A 26,402-nucleotide genomic window follows, 5' to 3' on the forward strand; every position below is an offset into this window, starting at 1 on the left:
CTGTATTCACATTTAAAATGTCACATATACAGTGACACTGTATCACTTTCATCCCGTTGCTCATCAATTTGCTCGAGCGGGCACCAGTAATGTCTCCATTGTGAGACTTCTTGTTACTATTTTTGGCATATCAAATACACCTTGGGTAGCTTGCCAGGCTCTGCCGTGTGGGTGAGATACTCTCAGTAGCTTGCCAGGCTCTCTGAGAGGGACAGAGAAATCGAACCTGGGTCGGCCACATGCAAGACAAATACCCTACCCACTGGGCTATCGCTCCAGCCCCAATTTAAAATGTATAAGATATTAAGTTGTCTCACCTGATAAAATTATTCTAATGGTCTTATTTTCTGTTTTTTTTGTCATCTCAATTCCCTAGTTGTAATTTTTTTCAGTGGAATATATATAAATAAGTCACCTCAGGTACTCCTGTGGAAGAAACATGATGTATCCAAGATAAAAAGAGTTAATATTAAATCACATATAATGTATAAACTTTAAAATGTTCATGACATTTTTAGGCACAATTATCCCATCTATAGAAGTTCTTTATATACATGGTATTTGACTAGTCAAAATTCTATGTGTTATATTATATTTAAGTTAGCATGTTAAATAAAATAAATAGATTTTGTCATATTTATATTGCTGTCTGAATTCTGGCCATCAATATCCCACAGTCTCTTACAAATGTGTTGGCATTGTTTTTTAGAAAATGAAATTATTTTGGAACTTGTCAATATTATCCAAGGGATCTCTCTAGACATTCCTAAGGATACAAGGTTTTGTCTTGGGATGCAGTATTCTCTCTTCTCATCAAAGACATTCATATGTCACTCACCAAACCAAATCTGTAAAGTGCCATATGCAATAAAATACCTTCAGCAAACAGACGTACATAGGAGAAGTTGACTAGATTCTGATTTTTAAAGTTAAATAGATGTTAGCAAAATGATGTAATTTGATTTCTGATATAGGGATGAATGCATGAAAATTACCCTTAACTACTGTGGTAGAATATAGAATGTAGATATTTATCAATTTTATTAGCCTTCCCTAGTGCTGTCCACAGGTTACCTCATTTTATTAGCCACTCTGACCACACTTCGACATAGCTTTCAGAATCAATTTCATATAAAAGCATTTTTCCCATTTGTGCTTATTGAAATTTAATGGACTAACATGTATTATAAATTTGGAATGTTTGTTTACACATACAGAACAGTTAAATAACTTTCTTACACAGAAAGCACCCCACTGTAGAAGTTGAATATTATTTTTATATTTTAAAATATAGGTTATTACCTAGCATATTAAGATTAATTGAGATATTTTTGACGGGGGGCCTCCTAAGTGGTACTCAGGACCCCCAAAGATGCCAATTACAATTCTCAGACAACTACGCTGGGTACTCAAAGCAAGGCGCTGAGGATATGGTGCTGCTCAGGTCCTGTAGTCCTGGATACTACTCGGGCCACTCTAGCAGTATTTATGGGCCTCCAGGGTTGCATCATACAACATTTAGGCAAACATGTGGTACTGGGGATTGAGAAGTGGAGTGCATGCTGGGCATGGTCTCTGACCACTATATTATCTTCTGGCCCCAACATGAGCTGAGATTTTAAGATCACAAACTATAAACATTTTAAATTTGCACATCACTGTCACTGTATTACTATCATCTCATTGTTTATCGATTTGCTTGAGCGGGCACCAATAATGTCTTCATTTGTCCCTGTCATTACATCCCTGTAGCCCGATGGCATCTGCTTGCTCCATGAACATGAAGAGCACGTTGTTGTTACACTTTTCGGCATATCAAATACGTCATGGGTAGCTTGCCAGGCTCTGCAGTGTGGGAGAAAAAAATAAAATAAAATAAAAATTTGCAGCCATTCACTCCAGGAAAACTTTCATGGCTCTCTTCTGGGAGCTTTGTTTATAATCTCTGGATCTTGGTCATTGATGAGATTACATGGCGCTGGGGGCAGTTTGTGAGTGTGACTGCCAAGCTACTGGATAACTGGGGATCTGGATGGAGGAGGCCCAGTCCCGATCTGAGCGGGCTTGGAGATCTCAGCCACTTGTGCATATTAGTATTTATTCTCACTTGCACTATATTTTAAAACTCTTTTTTTGTATAATGCATTTTATTTTCGAGGGGCCATACTGTCTAGAGACAGTTTTATAATGATGGTGACTAGTGGTGCTAGTGGTCACCAGGACCATCCCAGGAGATGCTCTGGAGTCACTTAATGCAGGGATGAAAGAGCCTTGTGCATGCCAGCCAGGTGCTTACCCTTGAGCTTTAACTTTAAGAGCTCTTTGTTTATAATTAAACTAATACATTTACTCTAGTGTTTAGTCTACATTTTCTATTGTATTTCAGAGCTCTTGGATCTAAACAGAACATCAGTCTTTCGTAGCCCATTTGGATTTCTTGATCTCCAGACAATGTTGCTAGATGAATATCAAGAGAGACTCTTCGTGGGAGGCAAAGACCTTGTGTATTCCCTCAGCTTGGAACAAATCAGCAGTGACTATAGAGAGGTATGGAAACATCAATCTATATTTCCGGAGGGACAGAAAAGGGGTGTAGGAGCTTTCTTCTTGCATAGCTGTTACTTGTTTTTTAAAATATTGATCCTGACCACTAGGATGAAAAAATATATTCAGTAAATATGAAACCATTTTGGGAAAAGTTTATAATCATTGTGACTTTCCTATTACATCAATGATCTCTACAGTTATGACTGGTGTTTTCAACATTCCTCTCTCATGATGATGAGTGTTGCCACACCCAATATCCTAAGAGTGAGGTTAGGAATATGATGAAGTACTAATAGTCCCTCTGGGCCTTATTACAATGAAGACCCAGCCTGAAAAAATATGGACATGTAATCTCAGTACACCTAAGCCATGTACTTGTGTTGTAATAGCCCAAATTCAAGCTGTTGCTTCTTATACTTGGTGGTGTGAAGTATGATGTTAAAATAGGCAAGCATGCAACTTGCTTTGCCTAGTTTTTAGGAAAAGAAGGAAACTATGATGAGAAAAAGAATAGTCTTTATATGTTTATGCAACGATAAATTGAACTTAATGTTTTGCAGACCTATATCAACCTTATACAAGATATGTAGAAATACTTAGACCATAGTATTTTTGTGATACATACATACATTTGTATAATTTTTATCAGTCTATCAATATATAAAACGCCATTTTTATAATTGACTTGTTTCTTTATCAAAATGATAAATGATCATATTTTAAGTTATTATTTAAAATTATGATGAAAACCAATAGCCATTTTTCCTACAAATGCCTATTTCCTACAGAAAATAATTCCAATCTCTTTTGTTATTTCCTTTAGCTCTTACCTCCATGTTTTTAGATATGCATTCTGCTTGTCCTTGATGTCACTGAATCTAGACAGCATATTTTAAGGAAGATGAAGATTGTATCTTCCTTTCAGCATAATAGTTAATAATCTGTGTACTACCTCCATCAGCAACTATTCCATCCTATGCAATACCTACCTTTTCATATAGATTTTCTATAATTTTTTGTTAGTAATAACTGTTACTTCACAGTTAAGTAGTAATAGTTTACTTGATAAATTTTGCTAAACAATGGCTAAAATTTTATTTGCATAATAAGCATTTACATTTTAAGAATTTGGAAAATTTTATCTTAACTCCTTATTTGTTTTCCCTTTATACCTATATTAAAATTCTCATTTTTCAGTTTAATCTTTCACATTCTTTTTTTATCATACTCTATCAGTGTTCAACGTATTTCTCAATATATATTGAGAAATATATATTGAGAAACTGATTTTGATCTGTTTCAAGTTTTTATATTTTAAATTAAAAATACTCATTTTGTGTTTCTTTTCATTCTAGAATTTAATTCCACCATTATTCTCAGTACTTTTAAGCTTTCTGAGTTACAAAAGTTATATCTATTGCTTTCTGAAATTTTATTGAAGTTTATCTTCTATTTGCTTCTTAAAGAAGGATCAAAAGTAAAAACTTGGACTTTAAGATATTTAAAAATAATATTAAAAACTCACAAATCCTAAAATGAAATAATCTGCTTTCTTTTACTTACTTTATATTGTTGAGTGGAAATTATTTGTCTCAGAATTTGAAGATATTGCTTCATTGTATTAAACTTTATGATAGCTCCTGAGAAGTTGTGTGTCATTCAACTTTCAAAGATTTATATATTTTCTACCTTAGCCTCTCCAATCCTGACCATTTGCAATTTCTTCCCCTTAAATTTTCTTAGCTTTCTCCTAGATTTGATCTTTTATTCATCTACTTGCAGGAACAAAAGGCACCTTTCACTAAGGATGGCTTTCAACTTTAGAAATTGTAATTTATTTACTTTTGTTCCCTCCCTCCCTTTACATTTTCTTCTAGTCTTTCTGCCATTCCTCCTATCAGACTTTTCCCCTCATTACTTGAATTTGTTATTTATTCTGTAAACTTTGACCATTTTTACTAATTCTACCCACACTTACACCTCTTCTCTTTTTCAGAGGGACTGTATTCCTACTTCCAAGTGCTTTTATCATAACTCAGTTTAATGATTTCCTTCACCTGATAGACTGGAGGAAAAACTGAAATCTTATAGCATTTCTCGAGCATGAAATCATTCAGCACTTGTCCATTCTGGGTTTTGTTTTTGTTGTCGTCATTGTTGATTTTGATTACTTTGTTTTGGGTCATGGCCAGTGATGCTCAGGGCTTATTTCTAGCTCTGCCCTTGGGGATCACTCCTGGTGGGAGTGCCAGGGATTGATCCAAGTTTAGTCTTATTCAAGGCAACAACCCTGCCTACATACTATCTCTCAGACCCGAAGTCTAATTTTTTATAGAATCTTTATAATATTGCTTACACTCCTTGACTTTTTATCACTCTCCACTCAATATCTATTTGTGCTTTTGTTTGTTTTGATTTTGGGTGCCCCATTCAGTGTTGTGATCAAGGATTACTCCTAGCATTGCAATCAGATTACTACTAGTTCTGCACTTCTGGCTTCCTGGCTGCTTTAGGGGACTACGAATGTACAGGGATCAAAGCTGGGTGGGTTGTGTGCAAGGCAAATGCCCTACCCACTGTACTTTCTCTCCAGCTCCATATTTGTCCTTTTTGTTTGTCTTTTTACTATAATTGTAGCACTTGAAAATGATAAAAATGGAACATGTGTTATATTTTGATATTTTTCAAATATACTTTATATTTGATATCATTCTCTAAAATTCTCTATTATCAATAATTATCACTATATGCCATATATATGTATAGTATTTATATTATATATCTTAATACAAATCTCTTGTACATCATAATCTCCTCCTTCCAATAAAATTCAGTGGGTTTTCTTTGGTACATCTACACAATGGAATACTATGCATCTGTTAGTCATGAAATTTGCATATAAGTGGATCACCATGGAAAATATCATGTTAAGTGAAATGAGTCAGAAAGAGAGATAGACATAGAAAGATTGCACTCATATGTGGAATATAAAGTAACAGAATGGGAGACTAACATCCAAGAGTAGTAGAGATAAAAACCAGGATGTCTGCCCCACAGCTTGGAAACTGAGCTCACATGCTGGGGAAAAGTCAGCTGAGATAGAGAAGGAAACACCAAGTACAGGATGTTGGGAAGACCCATTAGGGTTGAAAGATGCGTGTCAAAAGTAGACTATAGACTGAACATGATGGCCACTCAATACCTCTATAGCAAACTACAACACCCCAAAGGAGAGAGAACAAAAGGGAATGCCCTGCCCCGCAGAGGTAGGGTGGGGTGGTGGGGGAGGGGTGGGGTTGGTGGGAGGGATACTGGGAACATTGGTGGAGGAGAATGGACACTGGTGGAGGGATGGGTAAACAATCACTGTATGACTGAAATGCAAACACAAAAGTTCATAAGTTTGTAACTGTACCGCATGGTGATTCACTAATAAAAAATTAACATAAAATAAAAATAAATAAAATTCAGTGGTTTCTGTTTTTCTTCCATCTCTGATGGCCTTTCCCTACATAACACACTCCACGAGGCTCTCTTCTTTTTATCTGTTAGATCACAGATACATTTCAATTTTCTGTAAAAAAATATATATAATTTGAACTATTGGGGTCATAGCATATGAACTTAACTGTGTCATTCTCTAAATTCATATGTTGAAACTCAACCCTAAAATATTGTGTCTAAAAGAATTGTATTTTGAAATAGGGTCTTTAAATATGTGATTAAATTTAATGATGCAATGGGTAGGGACTTTTATTTTTCTGACACTGGGAAACAAATCTAGGGCCTCACACATGTAAGGACTGTGTACTATCACTAATATATATAACCTTGAACAAATTTAATGTGCGCCTAATCCATTCTCACTTTTGCCCTTAAAATATAGAAAATTTGTATATAAAAGGAGACACCAGTTACAGAGAGGAAAAACAGTGGGACAAGCAAAATGGCAGCTATATGCAAGCCAGTAAGGGAGTCTTCTGAACACGGCAGTCCAGTAGTTCCCTGATCTCATACTTCCAGCTCCCATAACTATTATCAAATGATTCACAGGGTTGTGATATTTTTTGTGGGGTGTTTTTGTTTGTTTTTTTGTTTATTTCTGTTTTGTTTGGGGGCCGCATCTGGTGGTGCTCAGTGCTTATTCCTGGTGGTACCAAGGGGACAATATGTCCTGCCAGTGCCAGAATCGAACAGGAGTCAGTTGCTTGAGAGGGAAGTGCCTTAAATCCTATATAACTTCTCCAGTCCAAAGTTTAAACTTTGTAATTAAACCACCAGATTGTGGTATTTTATTAGGCAGCCCAACAAACTAAAATTACCTTGTGTATGTGAATTTCAAATGACACATCAGAAGGTTAGAAACGTTGAATAGTCTTTACATTAAAGAAACATTAAAGAATTCTTTTTGTTAAAGAATCGTCCTTAAATTGGTCCCTTGAACCAGGATCATGTGAATGTCATGAAGTAGGTTCCTGAGACTACCATTATGTCAATTTTCCAGGTAACTCTTAAGTGCACAAAATGGCCATAATATTTTCCCAAGCTTCATTACATACGTGGAATGAAGGCCAAGAGACAGCAGCTTCCCACTTTCATGTGATTCCTTTAGAGTAGGGGGAATTGAAGCACGTACTTATCCTTTTTACAGTGCTGGCCTAATTGTTCCCTAAGAGCTATCACCCTGGAAAGACAGGCTTCTATAAAGGAAAGGAAATGACCTATAAAGACTACATAAGGTTAGGAGAGCTGAGAGTGATGAGATTTTATGAATTGCTTTTTGGGAAGCTATAATAGAAATGAGTAGTACATAGTCATTGAAGCTTCAGGGGTCCATTTAGCAAAAAAATGAATGAAAGTTTCTATACAAATGGTTAAATTGAAGAACTTCTCTGCATCCAAGTTTAATTTCTTTTATTGTTTGTTTGGTTTGGGGCCATACCTGGGTATAATCAGAATATATTCCTGCCTTTCTTCTCAGGGATGACAGGCCTCAGGGGCCCATATGGGGTTCCAACTCAAGTTGGCCTCATGCAAGGCAAGTGCTATTTCTTCAGCCCCAAATCTTAATTATTATGGAATATGATATATATGTATATACAATTTGGTGGATCTCAAATATATATAATATGACATAAATTAACTCAACATAAATTTCCAAATTTTTAAGATCCCCTAAGAGTCACAAAGAAGTCAGACACTCACTAGCAGTCCAGCGATTTAAATTTTATTAGCACTGTAGCACTGTCGTTCCATTGTTCATCAATTTGCTGGAGCGGGCACCAGTAATGTCTCCATTGTGATACTTGTTGTTACTGCTTTTGGCATATTGAATATTCGATGGGGAGCTTGCCAGGCTCTGCCATGCAAGCTGGATACTCTCAGTAGCTTGCTAGGCTCTCCTAGAGGGACAAAAGAATCAAACCCAGGTTCACTGCATCCAAGGCAAATGCCCTACCCACTGTGCTCTCACTTCAGTCCAATATTAGTATGTTTGCTATTAATCTTACTTATAAATTTGACATTGATGCTGCTGCTTTTTTTTTTCTTTTTGTGTCATACCCGGCGATGCACACGGGTTACTCCTGGCTCATACACTCAGAAATTAACTCCTGGTGGTGCTCAGGGGACCATATGGGATGCTGGGAATCGAACCAGGGTTGGCCGCATGGAAGGGAAATACCCTACCCGCTGTGCTATCACTCTAGCCCCAATGCTGCTATTTTTAAGTGAGGTATGAGAATACAACACGAGCTACTCAAATAAGTTCTAGAAATATTTTTGAAGATAAGTAACTCAAAGTAGATAAATTGATCCCTATCTCAGAATATTTGTAGTGTAATCCATATACAGAAATACCACAATTTGAATAGAAGTACAATAAAGGACCAGGGTCAGGGACATAGTTCACAGGGCTGTAGGGCAAGCCTAATATGTGAGAGGGTGGGATCATCCTTAGCACTGTTCGGTCACCTAGCACTGTGAAGAGTCACCAGACTCTTCTGGAGCACTGAGCTGGGAGCAGCCTCTGAGAACTACTGGGTGGAGATCAAAAAACAAAATATGTATGAAGATCTAAATAAAATTATAAGAGAGAATATAAAAACTGGTAGTTCCTGAGAAAGATAGTTTTGATTTTGATTCATATACCGTGGTAATAGGGACAGAGTGAACAGGGTGAAGAGCAGATATTTTACAGTGGTTTGAAATAGTGACTCATATTCTTGTACATAGGTGAGGTAGGAGCATGTGGATTGGGACAGAGTATAATGGGAGAGTCATTGATGGAAACACAGTTGAAAGCAGATCCTGGTGAAGATTTTCTACTCTGTTCTTGAGCCTTAATCTGCTAGGAAATGAAAAAGTCAGTGGGGGATTCTGGGAAGATGTATTGCATAATTAGAATAGTATGATTACTTTAGCAGCAGCATGTGGATAAATAAAAGGGAGAGAAGACTAGAGCTATGAGAACCTTAAGTAGCAACTAGAATTTAAAACCAGGTCTTAAGTCATAGAGGTCAATGTTCTTTCCACTGCAGCACACCGCTGAGGTTGAGAACCAGGTGTCAAGTTCAGGTTCCCAAATTGGTCTTCATTGTGCCTTTCAATCATCGTGCCTTTGTGTTGTGAGGTATTTCCCCTTGGTTCTCATTTTCTTCACATTGCTCTTCTTTATGAGCAATGGTTAGAACTAGTGAAACAGTTCATTGTTGATGACCAGCCTGAGTAGGAACTTTTTCATCCTGTTTACTTATGGGAAAGGGTGAGTCCTAAGTCTTTCCTTAGTCACAAGAGATCATTTTATCTGTATTCTGTCTATAGCTCTACTTAGTCCTCATTTATTTGACAATTACTAAGTCTTCCTTAAAAAAAAATAAAGCAAAATATTCTAGTTATAGGAGTGAAATATGTTCTCTTTTCCATTCCATGAAAAAATACAATGGGATATATTTATTTAATTAAAGTATTTGAGGGGTTCATTGACTATTCTATATTTGCGTTCCGTATAGTCCATGTTTAATAATAAACTTTCAGTTTAAGAAACGTTTGTCCAGACTTCTTCTTCAGTTTCCAAATCATTTTTTTCTTGCCCTGCAATTATTCTCACTACTATGCTTTGAATAAATTTTAATTATCAAATTATGCAATTTAATTTGATATCTGAAGGTATACATGTTAGACACTTTTGTTTATAAAATATACATACTTTTTCTAAACTACATATATATTTTCATATATTTTCACCTTTAAGTATTGAAGTCAACTTCACATCTAAACAGCAGAAGCCATTTCACATTTATAATAAAATTGAATGCATTTTATTCATTAAAAGAACATGCATCAGGCCAATAATATTCATATGGTTAGAAAAGTATTCTAGTTCAAATGGTTTTTAACATTTAAAACTTAAACTGCAAAATACTTTTTTTCTGGATTCCCAATAGAGCTCATGATTATACTGGGATAATGGATATGCAGATTCATTGTTATAATATAATATTCAGATTTAGGGAGCAAAAGCAAACAAACAAAAAAGTCTAAAAACACTTCATGCACAAATTTTGTGTATAGTTCAAAAGATTATAATTTTGGCATATTAACTACTTGAATAATGATAGTAATTATTATAAGATTAAAGGCATAAACATGAAAGATGTGTCAGGTTAAAGGCTACTATTAAGAAACCATTAGGTTTTTTTTAAATGTGTTATATTCAAATTAAATTTCTTGGCTCTAATGATATCTATAGGGTATAAGTAATATACATTGGCATTATAGAGGAAACATACATAAAAGGAAAACAGAAATAGAAAACACTTTTATAAGAATAATAGAGTTAGAAAGAAAAATTAGATAGTTGTAATAGTGTCATAGTACTTAAATATACTCCATTTGGAGAGATAAATAAGCTGGACCGTATGAAAATGTAGTAAAAGGGAAATTTTTTCTAGACAATTATTTTATTTTTTGTTCATTTGCTTTCACTCCCTAAATCTGAATGTTATATTATCTCATAACAATAAATCTGTAAATCCATAAACCTGGTATAATCATGCAACTCTGTTGGAAGTCCAAGAAAAAAAGTGATTTGTAATTTAATTTTTCTTTTATTTTCCCTCGTTCAGATAAGCAAGGGGAATAAATGGCCTTCTAATGTTCATAGTGATAATTAAATTATATTGTAAGAATCTTGTAATGAAATGATGTGTCTTTAACCTTTTACTTTTTGTAACTTTTTTTTATATAGAAAATTTGAAAGTAGCATTAAACCCTGTGGTTTAACTGCCCTTGAAAATGTTTTCTGCAGAACACATGACTTAATTTTATGGGTTTTTGCTGGTGATAAGCTCTAGACCAGCATCAAAAGACATACCAACTGCCAAAATAAATGAAGAGTTCATTTTCCTTATTATCTTGGCAAATAATTATACATGATGATTTTTTTAAAAAACTTTGCATTTCCAGTGAGATCTTTCTATATCATATTTTCTCACCTGAGTGAATATTTCAGTGTGGTCTGAGACTGTTAAACTTTCTTAATAAAACAAACCAAATCAACACTAATGAAACTATAGTAAATTTATAATTAATTGTTTCTTTGGGAGAGTTCCCATATGTTGAACTTTACTTTGTCAGTGCCGCAAATTAATCTTCTGTCTTTCTTCCTTCCATCTATCCATACTCACTTGGGTAAGATTGTTTTGGCTGCCTCAGATCCTATCAGTCTGTCATGCCTCGTTATGCTAACTTCCTACAAGATTTCTTACTCAAACTAAATATGATTGCTCTTTTCATATCTTGCACAATGATTACAGAAATTCCATTTCATGAGGCATACTCTTCAACCTTCACAGTCAACCCACTAGTAGATTGACTTTACAATGTTTAATAAAGGTTTGCTGGTTGTTTCAAATCAATCAGCAGACACTAAATAAACAATGACTGAGTTTAAGGCATATTGCCAAGTAGACATTGGTAGGGGTGTGGAAATAAGTTGTAGTCTTGTTCTGTGTAACTTTCTGTTATAAGAGAATAAAAGTCCAATGCACAGCCACTACTGTCCTAAGTTAAAGTAGTAAGAGTAACAGAGAACATCAAAGGATAGAGAAGTACCTTGTTAAAAAGATAACAGGAATGGTTTTGCTGCAAATCTTAGATGAAAGAATGATTTTGTCCAGGGATAGAGAGATAGTACAGCAGGTATGGGGCTTGCCTTGCATAGGGCCAACCCGGTTCAATCCCTACCATTCCATATGGTCCCCAGGCACTGTCAGAAGAAATTCCTGAATGCAGAACCTGAGTTACCTCTGAGCATAGCTGGGTCCACCAACCCCCCACCCCCCACCACACACACACACACACACACACACACACACACACACAGACACACACAGAATTGTTTTATTCAGAGTAATCAACATAGGTTTGTTACTATAAAACATTCACATTCTGACAACATTTTAAAAGCTTTTCATCATCTTAAACATCATACTGCATAGTATATTTTTTTTGTCAAGAACCGTGAAGGATGAATATTTTACCTCTCTTTTTATAGGAACAGTGATTTTACTTGAAGGGATTTTGCAAGAACAATTATTTAAATACCGCCACAGTTTGTAAATGTTGAAGTTGACTTGAAACTTCTGGATCTGACAAGAGAATCTGTTACTTAGAGCATAGCAGGCAAATTGAGCTTTCCTGTCCTCTTAACTGCTGTTTCTCAAGTCCCACTGGGCTCAGACTGTAAATAGATGTGCTATAGTGAATTGCTCCCCCAAATAGTGTATGCAGGTATTTCTGGAAATAATCATTAAGAAGCAATGATTTAAGGGAATACAAGATATGTTCAGGTTGTTTTACTGAGTTGAGTACTATTTCAGCATTGAAGAGCTGGACTTACTATATTGATCAAAAAAATCGGATTAAGTTTTCTAGCACTTTGAAGTTGTAGAAACATGGTTTAAAATCATCATGTTTTATGATAAAAAATAAAAGTAAGTTGTACTGATATTCTAGAAATTTCCCTGAATCTAATGAATTAAATGTGTAAATTAATTTGCACATTGCTCACATTGCCGGGTTCCGAAAAGGATTCAGCACGATCGACCATATCCACACAGTGACCAAACTCATTGAAGTTTCTTGAGAGTTCGAGATGCCACTCTGTCTAATGTTCATCAACTTAAAGAAGGCCTTCTATTCTGTTGAGACTGAAGCGGGCATCGAAGCCCTGTCCAAACAGGGCATTCAAACTCAGTACAAGATCCTCCTTTATCTGTATTACCTGAATTCACCACCAGAATCTCACCATTCTACAAGGAAGTGATTGTTGAAGTTCTCGAGAGGGGTTCGAATGGGCGATATCACTTCACCGAAACTCTTCAGTGCTACCCTTGAGAACATCATGCGATGACTGGAATGGGAAGGAATGGGAGTGAAGATAGATGGTCGGCAACTACACTGCCTCTGCTTTGCTGATGACATTGTTCTCATAACGCCAAACATTTTCCAAGCGGCACAAATACTGGCTGACTTCGACCGCGAGTTTGGAAAGGTCGGACTGCAGCTGAACCTCAACAAGACAATGCTCATGAAAAACGAACTAGTCCCTGACACTCCATTTGCTTTCAATGAAACAAACATCTCCAAATGCAACAGTTATGTGTACCTGGGTCGAGAACTCAACATGAGGAATGACTTGGTGCCAGAACTGCACAGGAGGAAGAGAGCCATGTGGAACACCTTCAAGAGCGTCGAAGAGGTGGTTAAGAGGATGAAGGACCTCCAACTCCAAGCACATCTTTTTGATTCCACTGTTCTTCCTCCACTATAATGTACGCCTCAGAGACCTGGGCCCTATGCAAACAGGATGAGAACGCTATTCAGGTATCCCAAAGAAGAATCGAAAGAGCTATGCTAGGAGTATCACATCTCACTCATGCGAGAGAAGGAATCTGAAATCCCAACCTCCATCGATGGTCAAGAATCAGGGATGCTGTCTTGTTTGCCAAGACATCAAAAATCAGATGGGCCAGACATGTACTATCATTCAGAGACGACCGCTGGACTAGAGCAGTTACCGACTGGATTCCATGGAAAGTCAAAGGACCACATGGTCACACATCAATGAGATGGTCAGACTTCTTCGTCAAAACCCTAAATGAATGATTTGAGGCTCTTCCTGTTCCTGGAGCGAGCAGATATCATTGGGCTACACTAGCACTCAATAGGGACAAATGGAGACATTACTGGCACCCACTCAAGCAAATCAAAGATCAATGGGAAGACCAGTGATACAAGTGATACAAGTTTTTGCTCACTTATCTGTGGTATACATAATAACTGGAGGAGTAAATGTACTGTAGTAAAAGGGGGATGTCAAGTTCATCCTTGACTCCAGTGTTCAGAGAGAAGAACAGAGAAGGAAGGAAATTAAAGGGGGGGAAAAGAAAATGGGAAGTAATGGATGATCATGCATCAGGGCTTCAGTTATACTGGTGACATGAGTGAGTTGTATAGCCCTGTATCCAAAACACAGACTCAACAAAACTGGAAACCTGATATCTAAGATGCAAACAATGAAACTTTGTGATGTGCCTGTCAAGTTAAAATGCCAAGCACATTACAGGGACTGGGAAAGGGTTTGAAGGGTAAAGTGGGAATATAGGAACACTGGTGGGGGGACATTGACACTGGTAGTGGGATTGGTTTTGAAAGAATCATATGCCTTAAATGCATTATCAATAACTTTGTAAATGCCAGTTTTTAATTTAAAAATGAAAAAATTGAATGTGTTTATTCTTAAAAGTTATTGTGAATTAAAGAGGTAATTCCTTTAATTTATTCGAGCAGCAGGAATAAAATCCTTACCAACAATAGACAATTCTAAAATCAATTTGCATATATATTATATATGTCATGTTTCAGGATCTATACTCTATATTGGCTCTATACTGCTGTTGTATAACTTTCTTCAGGTTGGTGCAAACCTCCAGCCAAAACTTATGTTGATGCATTTCTAGAATACCTTTCCTGAGTTATACATAACCCGTTGATCTAATCATAACTATAATCAAGAACATTAATCCAAGTATTATATGTGTTCTCTTGACTATATCTTTAGTTTTCATATATATTCCCTCTTTCAATTTTATCTTTGTTATTGGTTAAAACATGAAAAAATAGGGGGTTGGAGCGATAGTAAATCGGGTAGAGCATTTGCCTTGTATACCGCTGACTTGGGTTTGATTCTCAGCATCCCATATGGTCCCTTGAGAGCACCGCCAGGAGTAATTCTTGAGTGCAAAGCCAGGAGTAACCCCTGTGCATCGGCAGGTGTGACCCAAAAAGAAAAAAAAAGTGAAAAAATAAGCTCATGTGTTTTCATATAAGAGTTTATATGCTGTATTATGAAAGCAAAATAATATCTGATGGTGAGTATTGTTAGAGAAATAACTTGGGGAGCATCACACTAATTCTTAGCAAAGGTATTACATGCAGTTCAAGTAATAGAGTGCTTATACCTATGATAATAATTTTAATCATATAAATATGATAATAAAATGCTACTGTTAAAACTTTTAAAAATGTCTAATATTATTAAAATATTAAGATATGGACTTGACTACATAATATGTTAAATTTAACTCTCTAATAGCATTTTTTATCTCTTATAACATTTGTATGTTCAACCTGATTTTTTTAAGGATTTGTATGTCCAACCTGATTTTTTAAAATGGGTTCAGCATCACAAAACTAAACTTAAATTTTCACCGTGGTTGTGGTTCAAACATTTATTTCAGATATTGAAAACTAAATTGCCTATAGAGGCAGCTTTTGTTAAAAAGGAAGTCTGAAGCAATTCAGAGTGCTTGTTCTATTAAAGTAAGACTATCAGTTCCCAAAGGAGTTTTGCCACATAGGAATATGTATCTGTTGTCTTTAGTTGTTTTGATATTTTCCTAAAGAAACAAGAACTCTAGAATTTTATTAAAAATATATATTTTTGAAGCTTGACTAATACTATGAAAATAGTTAAACTGTGATTACTAAAAAAAACAAAGCCCTTCCAATTAATAACTTCTACATTTAGTTTTGATAATCTAGATTTAATAGATAATAAAAGACTCATATAGAATGGGTCTGGTTTACAGGCATAGGCCTGGCAATAAAGTTTAATGAGAGAAAATAATTACTCTAGTTGCAGGAAACTGCATCTTTTTTCCTCCAATCCAGAATTTGAGAACTTTTGAGCTTCAAGGTATGTGTGTGCAGAGGGGGGAGGAAGAAGTATTTACAGAAATATTACTACCAACTACCATCTTGAAAAACCGAGGCTACTTGCCTCTGAAGTTTCCAAAGTTGTAACTTGAACTTAGAAATTAATTGTGGAGATGTGTGGCTTAGTCTAGCTCCATTTGGCCAAAGAGATTGGAGAGAAAAGAGATAATTTGTAATTATTAATATGATATTGTTAACAGTATATTTTCCAAGATTTTGGGGGAAAGGTGATTGATCCAGCAGATGTGAGGATAAACTATTACTATAGAGTTGAAGATTATGAGGCACAGGCAGCTTTTGGAACCTTACCAGTTGCTTTGGTTATTCAAATGAATCACAGCCCTTAGATCTGCTATGTTGTAGGACTGAGCAAAGAAGTATGAGCTCTTAAAAAGAAACACCCTAGGGGTTGGAGCGATAGCACAGCAGGTAGGATGTTTGCCTTGCAGGAGGCCAACCCGGGTTTGATTCTCAGCATCCCATGTGGTCCCCCGAGCACTACAATGAGTAATTACTGAGTGCATGAGCCAGGAGTAAGCCCTGTGCATCGCTGGGTGTGACTCCCCCCGCCAAAAAAAAAAAAAAGAAAAAAAGAAACACCCTAACTATTACTATATTTGATTGATTTGCAATCCGCATTAAATTGGATATTGAAACCAAAGTGATTCATACAAAAATTTGAAAAGGTGGTAAAGACAAGTGAGGGAATGAGGATATATAGCAGTGCAGGTAGAGTATTAACCTATTGTATTCTAAAGAGTACTTATTTACTACATTAACAGATTATATGTCTATGGAGTAAATCTGCTCCTATTATACAATAATGATATTTTTTTCCACTCCTAATACAACATGTACAAAGATGTGCCAATGTTTGACTTTGTAGGAATTTGGAGGAAACCTTGATAACTGTCACTGATGAAAAGATAAAAAAAGTGTAAAAGGCCTTACCCTAAATTTTACAAAGCAATTATTTATGTATGCATACCACGTGTGGGGATCTTAAAAACTGTCATTGGTAAAAAAGAGAAAATAATAGAAAAGCTTCATGTAAATTTATAAAATACCATTTAGAGAAATATTTAAATTTGCACAAAGAAACAACAGTATATGCATGACATAGATACATATAAACAAATAAGAACATTTAAATTGTAATGATTGTCTTCTGAATGATCACACAGGGGTGAGGGGTGAAATATATATTTTGAATACAAGAGAGGGACCATTCTAGATCAATTGATTGTAATGAGCCATGAGTTGAACAGCATAACTAATGTAAGCCTCTACTGATGACTTTGTAAAGCAACTGAAAGGAAAAAAAGCTAAAGTAAATATCACATTCCGACACATAGATTAAATCTATTATTTTAACAAAAAAGAGAACAGAGCAATATGACAAAATAAAAGCAAGAGAGAAGTTTCTTTCATTAAAAATACTTTATGGTGAAAAAAATTACGGGCTTAGTACATATTGATTGATTTCTCCCTTTGTTCTCAGCACAGTAAATCATTACTGAGGAATGTTTAGTGCTTCATCTCTTTTCAGAGAAGAATTACAACAGACTTGAAAGTATAATTAAAAATTTCTGAAATTTAATAGAAAACTGGTGGAGGTAAACATTTGAAGAAATAAAGAAAGGCTTCTGTGGCATATTAATAGGTGATATGTTATAGATAAATGCTTTATGTCATTTTCCCCATAATCCTTTCACAGGACAAATCCTTCCCCAGTAGGAAATATTGTGTTACTGAATCCCCACTCACCATGCTCCATGCTGAGAGGTAAAAGTATAGGGGCTCCAGTTGGTGCTGGCAGTGGAGAGGCAGCGCTTCAGACCAGGAGGAATACTGGACAGCAGGTTATGTGCAGGACAGGAGTATTTGAAGGTTGAGCAGTTTCTAAGACTCTGAGGTTTGATGGGAGCCTTCAAGGCAATTTTTGGTTGGTTTTGGGTCACACCTGCCTCCTTAGGGTTTAATTCTGATACGGGACTCAGGAATAACTCCTGACAAAGGTTAGGACCCATATGGAATGCCAGGAATTGAACCTGGCCTGGCCAAGTCTAAGGTAAATTCCTTATGTGCTGTATTACTTCTCTAACCCTCATAGGGATTTTTTAAAAAAGTGGTAAACATGAACTAGACCTCAAAAATACGTGCCTTAATTAGGCAAGTAATGATGTGAAGAAGATAAAGTTTCATTTTATCTTCCCCCAAAATTAAACAAAATGAAAATATTTAGAATTGCAGGAAAAATGTTTTTTCATTGTAATTTTTTATTCATCATATTAAAGTGTGTTATCTTTTGTTTCAGATACACTGGCCTAGCACAGCACTAAAAATTGAAGAATGCATAATGAAAGGAAAAGATGCAGTGAGTATTACTCCTTATAAATGAAACAAATCATCATTTATGTTCTTGGTTAATCACAAGGGACTAAAACCCCTTTATTTATGCTTAAAAAGTACAGGTGAAATTTAGCTCATAAAAATTTGTCTATCCATATCCAGTATGCACATATATGCATGTAAATATTTAAATTGATTTCAATATAGACTCAAATGCAGTTGATGTGATTTATTACATTTTAATCAACTCAGAATTAATATAAATTTTAATTCTAACATTTATTTCTATATATTTGGGGAAAAATAATTTCAGGTAGTGTTATGTTTTATTTTTTGTTTTGGACTGCACCTGGCAATGCTTAGGGATTACTCCTGGCTCTGCAGTCAGGAATTACTCCTGGTGGTGATTAGGATACTATATGTGATTCTGGGATTGAACCCGGGTTGACCATATGTAAACCAAGACCCTACTATAACTTTGACTCCTCACGTAGTTTTATTTTTTAATTTAAGAAAAATCTAGAGGCCTGGAGAGATAGCACAGCTAGTAGGGTGTTCACCTTGCACATGCCCGACCTGGGTTCGATTCCCAGCATCCCGTATGATCCCCCAAGCACCGCCAGGAGTAATTCCTGAGTGCATGAGCCAGGAGTAGCCCCTATACATTGCCAGGTATGACCCAAAAAAAACAAAGTAAAAAAGAAAAAAGAAAAATCTAAGCACATTTCTTCTGAAATTTAATTTTGCCTCAATAAAACATTAATAAAGAAACAAAATGGGGGAAATAAAAGATAGAAGGCAAGGGCGATAAACATGTTTTCTGTATTCTGCAATAATATCAGGGTCTCGCATACTTACAGAGTCAATATTTCTTTTCTTTTCTTTCATTTTTTCTTTTCTTTCCTTTTCTTTCCTTTTCTTTCCTTTTCTTTTCTTTTCTTTTCTTTTCTTTTCTTTTCTTTTCTTTTCTTTTCTTTTCTTTTCTTTTCTTTTCTTCTTACATAATTCCCTACAGTGTCTGAGTAAATAAGTCCGTGCTTCAGGAACAGCTCTAACAAGGTTCCTCACACACTTAAACTTGAATGAAATTCTTCCACATTCTAGTTGTAGCTGGCTGATCATACCATGCATGTCTCTATAGTAGGGAATGCACATCTTTAAAATTTTTTTTAATTAAATCATGTGAGATATAGTTACAAAGCTTTTGCAATCAGTTTTGGTCATACAATGTTCCAAAATCCATCCCTCTATCAGTGTATATTTCCCACCACCAATATTCCCAAATCCCTCCTGCAATGCCCCCACCACCACCACCCCCAGCCTGCCTCTATGACAGGCACTTTTCTTCTTTCTCTCTCTCTGTCTCTCTGTGTCTCTGTCTCTCTGTCTCTGTCTCTCTCTCTCTATTTATCTCTCTCCCTCTCTTCCTCCTCCCTCCCCACCCTTTTGGGCATTAGAGTTTGCAATGCAAATACTGAGAGGACATTAGGCCATCATGTTTGGTCCTTTTACCACTTCCATCCCATCCAGAGAGATCCTGTCCAACCATCATTGTCATTATAATCCCTTCTCTATCCCAATTGCCCTCTACCCCAGGCTCCAAACCATGGACTATTTGTCCTGGCCCTTGTTTCTACTGATTAGTCTCATACTATGTTTTTGTTTTTAATCCCACAAATGAGTACAGTCATTCTATGTTTTTTCTTCTCCATCTTTTGAATGTTAGTTTCTCCTTGGCTATCAGGGGGAAAAAATAATGTAGTACAAAGATTAACATACATTATACCAACTCTTGATTTTCTGTAGCAACTGGGTCCTAGCCAAGAAATGAGTCAAGGCATTCTTGCTTCTTTAGTCCACAGCAAGATGTTGACTAATTGAACACTCTCTTAGACTGTGTTGTATAAAGCTCATAGGAGCCAAAGTATGGTGCAATTGGCTCATCCAAGATGTGCCAGTTTAAGGACATATAAAGCTGTTGCTTATAGCAATGTGAGAAATAAACTATTTTTCCATGCTTAACTGATTACATTTCTTAACTACATGTGTCATGCACAGGATAAAATGCTACATGAGGGCAAAATTAAAGAAGTAAATATATCTGTTTCTTGGCTAATCAGTTTAGGAATGCATTGCTACTTCTTACCAAGGAAATATTACACTTTGAATCATTAATGATGAGATGGTTATGCTGGCCCTTTTATTCTGATGCTTTTATCATATGAGTTATATGTTATATTTTAGGTTAATGATATAACGTGTTAATTATAAGACTGTCACATTTAAAGTAAAAAGTCTGTACTTCCAAAGCATTTGATTAACTGAATTTTGCATGCATTGTTATTAAGCTTATCGCTATCAATATACAAATAGAACTTCACATTTTTTTCATTTTTTTGACAAACCAGAAATACCCAATTTGCCAACATGTTTGCTAGAATAAAAGAATTAAATTGCTTTGCCATAATTTAAAACTTCTTTGATTTGGCATAGTCATAATAAAACTCAAGGAGTGATTAATATATTAAATCTTTAACCTAGTGACTTTTATATTAGAAATGTGCCAAATATAGCATAATAGTAGAACACAACTTTGTAAAACGCACAAATGTTTCAGGTACTGTTTGATCAACAGGAATACAGAGATGAATAAAATAAATATTCTGTCTTTTAAAAAGAATGCAGTGAGTCTCAGCATATGCACATAAGACATGTTTTCCCAAATGTGGCCTGCTCTTTTCTTGGGGGGGCTATGGTAAAGGAAGGGTTATCAGTACATAACTACAGATATTTGTATTATGTTTTCTATGGCTGTGTCTATGCTGTAGTTAAAGAGGAAAATAGCTACAACTGAGACTGGGTGATTCATCAAATACAAAAAGTAAATACTTTTACATTTTGCTCCTTTATTAGAATATTAAAAACATTATGAAATGTTTACTGATTTCTCTGTTATAGTATTATAGTACCAGGTATAGTACCAGAATGTAGTTAAGTTGTAGAACACATCTTACATGATAAATAGATCTGATCCTGGTACTATATACATACACACATTACTTTTGGTTGTATTGCTATATGTTTATGTGGCACTTATCTATGCAAGTGTTTTCTCTGAATTTATGACTTTGAATATATAACATTAATCCTAAACAATGGAGCTCTATTATGTCAGAGATTTTTTTGTTTCCTTCTGGGTAATAAAGCTTTTCCTATTTACTGGCTCTCTGTCTTTATGCTAATTCATTATTTTTCCTTATATTTAATAATAGTCATATTGTGAATAAACTAATTTCTTAGACAAATATATTGTTATGAAAGCCTATTTATTTTAATGTATTCTTTAAGAGTGCTTTTTTTTTCGGCGCCTCCATTGTGTACTAGAAATTGTAATCAGGACGGCTTGTTTCCCCAATGTTTTCTGCTGGTTCTCTTTTCATCTGTTTTTCTGGCTTCCTTTCATAAATGAAGATTAAATCATGAAATTTCTGGGGAGAGAAAAAGCAAAAATCAAAATAGTGCTAATTAGGTTATCACACAGTAACTGTTTTTCTCTCCCCTTCCTCTGTCCTGACTTAGGGTGAATGTGCAAATTATGTTCGAGTCTTGCATCACTATAACAGGACGCACCTTCTGACCTGTGGTACTGGAGCTTTTGACCCACACTGTGCCTTTATCAGAGTTGGTTATCATTTGGAGGTAAGATGTTTTTTATGTGTTGCTATCAATAAAAATAACATAATAATAGTCTGCTTGAAGATCATAGCATTTCTTTCGAAGAGAGTAAAACTACTTGTGCTGCCCTGATTTTGTTTTCTTGAATCAGAAAAATAATCTCTGAAGCTTTAAAATCTTGCCAGCTAGAAGATATATACATTGAACATACATTTCAACACACACATATAAATTTATACAAAGAGAATTACTATATATAGTGTTGAAGATGGTGTGAGAAGTAATTGTGAGTTGACTAAAGTTGTGTGTCTTCCCCAACACTGTACAACTAGTGATGCAGTTTAAAGAAAGAAAATCTCAACTGAATTCAGCCACACATATATTTACTAACAGCTGTGCCTGAAGATCAGTTGTATAACCTGCCCTAACAAATGTTCAACCCTTAATTATTTTAGGCACATTTTAAAACACTTGTATCATAGTTTCACATAGAAGCATATTAAACTGTATTCTGATGTCAGAATATGTAATATTAATTTTGGTTTGATGGTGAAATACTACAATTAGATGCAACACAGATAAAACAGAGATCTAGGTATTTCTGTAATTAAGTATACGCTTTCCTTTTATCTAAAAGCATCGTTGACTCAAATATTTTATTCACTACATGCAAAAAAACTTACATTTACTAGTGAAATTCATTTCTGATATACTTTGTACTAGTTAATATTCTGGTACAAATATAGGTAGCAATATTTGAAATGCTTACTTCACTTGCCTCTGCAGAAAGCTTCTAGTTGAGTTACCTCAGGTGTAAAGTATTCTTATGTGTAGAATTTTTTTTTCTTGTTGGGTCACACCCAGCGATGCTCAGGGGTTACTCCTGGTTTTGCACTCAAGAATTACTCCTGGTGGTGCTTGGGCTGGTGGTGGGGGAACATTTTGGGATGCCAGGGATCGAACCTGGGCCGGTTACATGCAGGCAAATGCCCTACACACTATGCTATCACTCCGGCCCTTATGTAGAATTTTTTAATTATCATATTTTGATTATTAGTCATCTGTGGTTGAATATAAAAGTTAATTATGCACCATAGAGGTGCATTGTAATTAGCAAAATTATAACAAAATATAACTTATTTTTATATACATGACATTCAATATTTTTCTCAAGTGATTATCTAAATATAAAATTTGATTGAAAATCTATATTTGAAATAAAATGTGGCATGTAATTAAGGAAGCATGTTCATATGATAATAAGAGCAGTGACATATTTAGCGAAAAATCTCCTTGGAGATTTGATAAAATTTTATATGAGAGAATAAGAATTTGTAAATTGTTATAAACAACAAAATACATACATTCAAAAACCTAAGAGGTAGATACCCAAGGGCTCATTTTGCTGACATTAATCTGGTTGGTTAGTAAACAACTGTTAATAATGTTAAGACAAGTTGGAGAAATATTTTAATGCCACTAAAATTTCATTATTATATCTAAAAATACCATGGAGTCTTGAAAAAGTTTGAACAGTGCTTGATTGAATGACATTAGTAATACTTAGGATTTATTCAAGTAGAGAGAGCTGAAAGGCAGAAATTAAAAGAGTTTGTTACAGAAGCCTCTGTAAGACCATGCAGCGGTGTTCTTGTAATAGCAAAGAAAAACAAGTATGGAAGTGATGTGAGAAACCGATCAGCAGGAGAGTTTATATAACTTAGTATTTTATTGAATGTTGTTCATAAAAGAGAATTTTCAAAGCAGTTCAAATTTTATTTCTTCATAATTTGGAAGAATAACAATCTTTAGAGCAAGAGAGAGCTGAGGAGGTTTTTATGAGAACTGTAAAAATATTCAGTGTTTCGGTTACAACTCTTAATTTTATTTTAAAGTTATTTAAAAAGTAGCTGCTGAAGCGAAAGAGAGGATAAGAATAAGTTGAGTTAGTGAGTTCTAGAGTACTGTCCCTGACGATTATCAAGTCTATCTCTCTCTGTCCATCTGTCTGTCTCTCTCTCTCCCTACCTCTCTCTCTCCCAACACATCCATGCTAGCCCTTCCTTATCCCTACTCCTTCCTCACTGTCCCCTCCCTTCTTGCTCCCACTTCTTCATTTCTCCTACCCTCAATTCATTTTTCTTCTCTCAATTTACCAAGTCAATTGAAAATGCCATTATTTAAATGACAGCAGATGTCTAGGGAGCTTCAATGTAAGCAGAGCCCAAGCAGATGAAACTAGTACAGACCAGGATAGCAGAAATTCATAATAGAATAATCAGAATAGACGAGATTAAGAAGTAGTTGAATGATGACAAAGGCAGTAATAAGTAAAAACCATTTAAAGTTCAGAAATTGAGTCCTTTTTACTTTTGAAAGTTGATTTTGGAGAACTGGGAAAGGTCTAAATGCCTTGAACTGCAAAATTACTTTGCTTTCATTATTTAACAAATGATTTTTTGTTAGAACAAAGTGAATTTAGCATGTTACTATTTGTGTTAGTTTTATATGTTGAAAAATCACTTGCATCACTTGCCACTTGTTGAAAAATATCAAAAATCAACAAGCTTAAAACATATATCTTGTCTTACAGTTTCTGTAGGACTGGATGGGTGGCCTCATAGTTCAAGGTCTCTCAAGGCTAAAATCAAATTTTATATGGACTGTAATATCTTCAAGATCTTGTAGTTGCTGAAATATTTGCTTCATTGAAGGTGTAGGACTCAAATCTGCAGTTTCTTTTTTGCTTTTGCTTTGGGGCTCAGGGTTTGCTCTTAATTTTTTTGGTTTTTCCTTTTGCTGCTTAGGGTTAGCTCTTAATTCTGCACTGAGGGATGACTCCTAGCTGATTTTAGGGCCACTGAACCCAGGTTGGCCATGTGCAAGGCAAGCACCCTACCTGCTGTAGTATCTCTCTGGCCCCTAATCTTGCACTTGCTTGATGTATTACCAACCACCATTCTTTTATCTTAGATGACACCTGCAGATCCTTGTCACTTTACCCATCCTTACATTTGTTCAACACCAACAGGCAATTTTTTCAGTCCAGTTGACCAAAAGGAACTCATATAATGTAACTTAGTTATGAAAATTGCTATTTATCCATCATATGAATACTATAATCTGAGTGGTTGACCACCCTAGAGTAGATTCTGCCCACACATAAGGTATGAGTTTATACAGGACACTAATATATAGGAAAAGGTAATTTTAGATGTCATTAGCAATCTACTAGCCATATTGTTTTTTTACATGTTTAAGATAGAGTGATTATGTAATGGTTTTATATATGTATTTATTTATTTATTTATGGGGATATTGTGCTATGTCTGTGTTCAGTACTTGGTCCTGTCTATGTGCTCAGCAGTAACTCCTGCTTTGGGAACTTTATGTGGTAACAGGAATCCAAGTTAAGTTGGTTGGCTTTATACAAGGCAAGAACCTTAATCTTTGTCTGTCTCTCCCATTACAGTTATTCTAAGTGGTTTTGGAGAGGTAAAACAAATTCAAAATTTTAAGGGCCAGTAATTAAGTTATTCTTCTCAGTACTTCACATGTGGTTATTTTTGTTTGTTTTAGTTCTAGTTTGGGGACCATACATGGCCGTGCTTAGAGTTGCTACAACAGTTTCTAAAAAGATTTCCAAATCTGTTTTTCAGTGTTTTTTTTTTAATTTTGTCCCAATTTATTTCCATTTGTTTCATTTTGACTGTCTTCACAGTGTTGGAGCTGATTAGTTTTAAGAGAAATCCAGAGTGAGAATTAATCATTCAAGTATGATAAATATATGGAAATTATTATTATTTAACAATAATTATCAGTTTTCTTTTAACATACTAAACTCATTTTAAGTTTACAGAAATATTCAGATTATAATTTGGATGAAGATGTAGTTATAAACCTAATGGTTACACATTTTGATGGGCTTTCATGTCCTATTCTCCCTCTCGGAGAACCTGGCAAGGTACCGAGAGTTTCCTGCCCTCAAGAAAGAGCCTGGCAAGCTCCCTGTGGCGTATTCATATGCCAAAACCAGTAATAATGATGGGTCTCATTGACGTGACCCTGAAAGAGCCTCCAATGTGGCACTGTTGGGAAGGACGAGTAAAGAGAGGTTTCTAAAATCTCAGGGCTAGGACGAATGAAGATGTTACTGAGACTGCTCAAGAAAATCGATGATCAACAAGATGATGATGATGATGATGATGATGATGATGATGATGATGATGAAGATTAATGCCCTAATGCATTTAAATGAAACCGGTACAGAGCTGAGTGTGATGGGGGTGGAGACATTGGAAGGAAGACACTAACTAGTAGTGGTGTGGTGCTGGAACACCCTGAGCCAGAAACTTTATTATGAACAGTGTTACAAATCATGGGGCCTAAGTAAAAACAAAACATTAAAAGAAAAGAAGTAGGGAAGGAAGGAAAGGAGGAAGGAAGGAAGATACCATCAAGAAAGCAAGCAATAAAGAAAGAGGGATCATATGCAGAAATATGTCATAATTTAAAAGATATAGAACACAATAGGAAAAGATAAGTAA

General features: G+C 35.3%; 1 protein-coding gene across 1 annotated transcript in view; it reads left to right on the forward strand.

Annotated features, from left to right (window-relative positions):
• The window catches only part of SEMA3E (semaphorin 3E), a 241,595-nt gene that overhangs the window by 121,416 nt on the left and 93,777 nt on the right, over positions 1-26,402 (forward strand). The window contains exons 2-4 of the mRNA XM_004602144.2: positions 2,387-2,547; positions 18,146-18,205; positions 21,760-21,879. Coding sequence (XP_004602201.1) covers positions 2,387-2,547; positions 18,146-18,205; positions 21,760-21,879 — 341 coding nt within the window. The remainder of the gene's footprint in view (positions 1-2,386; positions 2,548-18,145; positions 18,206-21,759; positions 21,880-26,402) is intronic.

The sequence above is a fragment of the Sorex araneus genome, chromosome 1 (assembly GCF_027595985.1).
Source record: "Sorex araneus isolate mSorAra2 chromosome 1, mSorAra2.pri, whole genome shotgun sequence".
NCBI classification, from domain to species: Eukaryota; Metazoa; Chordata; class Mammalia; order Eulipotyphla; family Soricidae; genus Sorex; species Sorex araneus.